This window comes from Procambarus clarkii, chromosome 25 (genome assembly GCF_040958095.1).
Source record: "Procambarus clarkii isolate CNS0578487 chromosome 25, FALCON_Pclarkii_2.0, whole genome shotgun sequence".
In the NCBI taxonomy this organism is placed as follows: domain Eukaryota; kingdom Metazoa; phylum Arthropoda; class Malacostraca; order Decapoda; family Cambaridae; genus Procambarus; species Procambarus clarkii.
In genome coordinates, this window is record NC_091174.1 from 17,090,216 (window position 1) to 17,093,834 (window position 3,619).

Below are 3,619 nucleotides of genomic sequence, written 5' to 3' on the forward strand. Positions count from 1 at the left end.
TTCTGGGGGTGTGAGTTTTCAGTTTATATATATATATATATATATATATATATATATATATATATATATATATATATATATATATATATATATATATATATATACATATACATATATATACATATACATATATATAGAGAGAGTCGAGGCCGGGTCGCTCAAAACATGAAAAAAAACGAACAACTGTGTTTTGTTTTCATAGAACACAATAGAACTCAGTTGTTTAACAACATTTTTAGCGTTATTTCAAAGAAATCTGAAAACTCAGAGTATTTTGTGCTTTCGTTTATGTTGTTGTCAAAGACAACATTTAAAATATTGACAACACTGACGAGTTGTCAGCTATATTTTTTTAATGAACATTTAAAACAATATATTTTTGTTAATGTCATTCATTGAAAACTATATATAAGAAGTTATTTATATCTAGAGAAGCGTTATAATTAGAGCGTTTTTAGAACTTTAATTTCGGTGTCAAATTTTGGTGTAAAATTTCAAACCTTCATTCACGTTTTTAAATCATTACAGCTTTGTTAGTTTTCATTATAATTTAGTATACAATGTAAGAGGCTCAACGAGAGACGCTTTGTGTTTACTTGTTGTATAATTCTCGATCTTTTTTTTCTAATTATTTTTACCCCACTTTTTTTCTCAAGAATTTAGAAAGATAATAACATTTTATTTCGATATTTCACAATAACATATATCAGCTGTTCAACAACACCCAACAAATAACTTATTTGTTGGTTTCAGGTTTTAAAGTGAACAAAAAATTGTCTTTACTAATCAACTCTAATATACTATTGTACAGATAATCAGCTCCTTTGAGTAAATATACTTCAAAGTGAGAATGGTCCCTTACGATCTGTTATGTTCAGAAACTTGTCACTTAAGAGTACTTATAACACTCCTTAAGAGTACCTGTTGCACTTATACTTGTCAAGAGTACCTATTGCACTCGTATTTGTTTCTTAAGTCCACTTACTACACTCCTTAAGAGTACCTATTGCACTTATACTTGTCAAGAGTACCTATTGCACTCGTATTTGTTTCTTAAGTCCACTTACTACACTCCTTAAGAGTACCTATTGCACTCACATTGCACTATACTTTTAAATGGGCAATTTAACACATTTTACTAAGCCTCTAGGTAGCGCAAAGATCTATTTCAGTGTGCAGATTTAGAACCATTTCCTCAAAAAAAAATTCCAGGTGTAAATTATGATTTTTTATCCTTGCCTGCGTTTCATAAAATTTATTTTGATTGACTTTTTTTCCCAAATAGTTTAGGTGTTTTACTGAATGGTCTCACGGCGTAGGAGTTCACTGTGCTTTCTATAGCACTGGAACTTTCTCTAGCACAGGAACTTTCTCTAGCACAGGAACTTTCTCTAGCACAGGAACTTTCTCTAGCACAGGAACTTTCTCTTGCACAAGAACCTTCTCTAGCACAGGAACTTTCTCTAGCACAGGAACTTTCTCTTGCACAAGAACCTTCTCTAGCTCAGGAACTTTCTCTAGCACAGGAACTTTCTCTAGCACAAGAACCTTCTGTAGCACAAGAACCTTCTCTAGCACAAGAACCTTCTCTAGCTCAGGAACTTTCTCTAGCACAGGAACTTTCTCTAGCACAGGAACTTTCTCTAGCTCAGGAACTTTCTCTAGCTCAGGAACTTTCTCTAGCTCAGGAATTTTCTCTAGCATAGGAACTTTCTCTAGCTCAGGAACTTTCTCTAGCACAGGAACTTTCTCTAGCACAGGAACTTTCTCTAGCACAGGAACTTTCTCTAGCACAGGAACTTTCTCTAGCTCAGGAACTTTCTCTAGCATAGGAACTTTCCCTAGCACAGGAACTTTCTCTAGCACAAGAACCTTCTCTATCTCAGGAATTTTCTCTGGCATAGGAACTTTCCCTAGCACAGGAACTTTCTCTAGCATAGAAACTTTCCCTAGCACAGGAACTTTCTCTAGCTCAGGAATTTTCTCTAGCACAAGAACCTTCTCTAGCACAGGAACTTTCTGTAACTCAGGAACTTTCTCTTGTACAGGAACTTTCTCTAGCACAGGAACTTTCTCTAGCACAGGAAGTTTCTCTAGCACAGGAACTTTCTCTAGCACAGGAACTTTCTTTAGCACAGAAACTTTCTCTAGCACAGAAACTTTCTCTAGCACAGAAACTTTCTCTAGCACAGGAACTTTCTCTAGCACAGGAACTTTCTCTAGCACAGAAACTTTCTCTAGCACAGGAACTTTCTCTAGCACAGGAACTTTCTCTAGCACAGGATCTTTCCCTAGCACAGGATCTTTCCCTAGCACATGAACTTTCTCTAGCACAGGAACTTTCTCTAGCACAGGAACTTTCTCTAGCTCAGGAACTTTCTCTAGCAGAGGAACTTTATCTAGCACAGGAACTTTCTCTAGCACAGGAACTTTCTCTAGGAGAGGAACCTTCTCTAGCTCAGGAACTTTCTCTAGCACAGAAACTTTCTCTAGCACAGAAACTTTCTCTAGCACAGGAACTTTCTCTAGCACAGGAACTTTCTCAAGCACAGGAACTTTCTCAAGCACAGGAACTTTCTCTAGCACAGGAACTTTCTCTAGCACAGGAACTTTCTCTAGCACAGGAACTTTCTCTAGCTCAGGAACTTTCTCTAGCTCAGGAACTTTGTCTAGCTCAGGAACTTTCTCTAACACAGGAACTTTCTCTAGCACAGGAACTTTCTCAAGCCCAGGAACTTTCTCAAGCCCAGGAACTTTCTCAAGCACAGGAACTTTCTCAAGCACAGGAACTTTCTCAAGCACAGGAACTTTCTCTAGCACAGGAACTTTCTCTAGCACAGGAACTTTCTCTAGCACAGGAACTTTCTCTAGCTCAGGAACTTTCTCTAGCTCAGGAACTTTGTCTAGCTCAGGAACTTTCTCTAACACAGGAACTTTCTCAAGCCCAGACACATTCTCTAGCTGACAAATTTCGCCCGGCTCAAATGGAGCAGATAACGCACAATGGCGTTCCACCCTATTGAGTCGTGGCGCCTTAAACAGCGTCATCACAGGTCTGGCATATTTTATTTGAAAGGTTCTTATTGTCCAACCAAACTTTTTCTTGCAATTGTGGCACTTGCAATTGTGGCACTTGCAATTGTGGCACTTGCAATTGTGGCACTTGCAATTGTGGCACTTGCAATTGTGGCACTTGCAATTGTGGCACTTGCAATTGTGGCACTTGCAATTGTGGCACTTGCAATGTATGCACGTCTGGCCTGCCACCTACCGGCTCTTTAACGTTTTTCAATAATTTTAAAGCATTGTAGTGACGGAATGTTTGTAATTATTTCACTTTTAAACTATTTTCCATAGTGATGGAACGAGAAGTTTTCTTAATTGATTTTTTAATTTGTTGTATAAAGTGCACTGGAATGCGGGAGTTCCGTCAGTTTTGGAGGTTTGTGATGTTCTCTATGGCTGCCTCGGTGTACTCACTTTGTTGTACTTGCGGGGGTTGAGCTTTGGCTCTTTGGTCCCGCCTCTCAACCGTCAATCTACTGATGTACAGATTCTTGAGTCTACTGGGCTCTATCATATCTACATTTGAAACTGTGTATGGAGTCAGCCTCCACCA

General features: G+C 38.2%; 1 protein-coding gene across 1 annotated transcript; it reads right to left on the minus strand.

The window, feature by feature from the left end:
- Positions 1–1,335: 1,335 nt before the first annotated feature.
- Positions 1,336–3,048, minus strand: LOC123756531 (uncharacterized). Its single transcript, XM_069330929.1, has one exon. The coding sequence runs from the start codon at positions 3,046–3,048 to the stop codon at positions 1,336–1,338; it is 1,713 nt and encodes a 570-aa protein (XP_069187030.1).
- Positions 3,049–3,619: the final 571 nt, after the last annotated feature.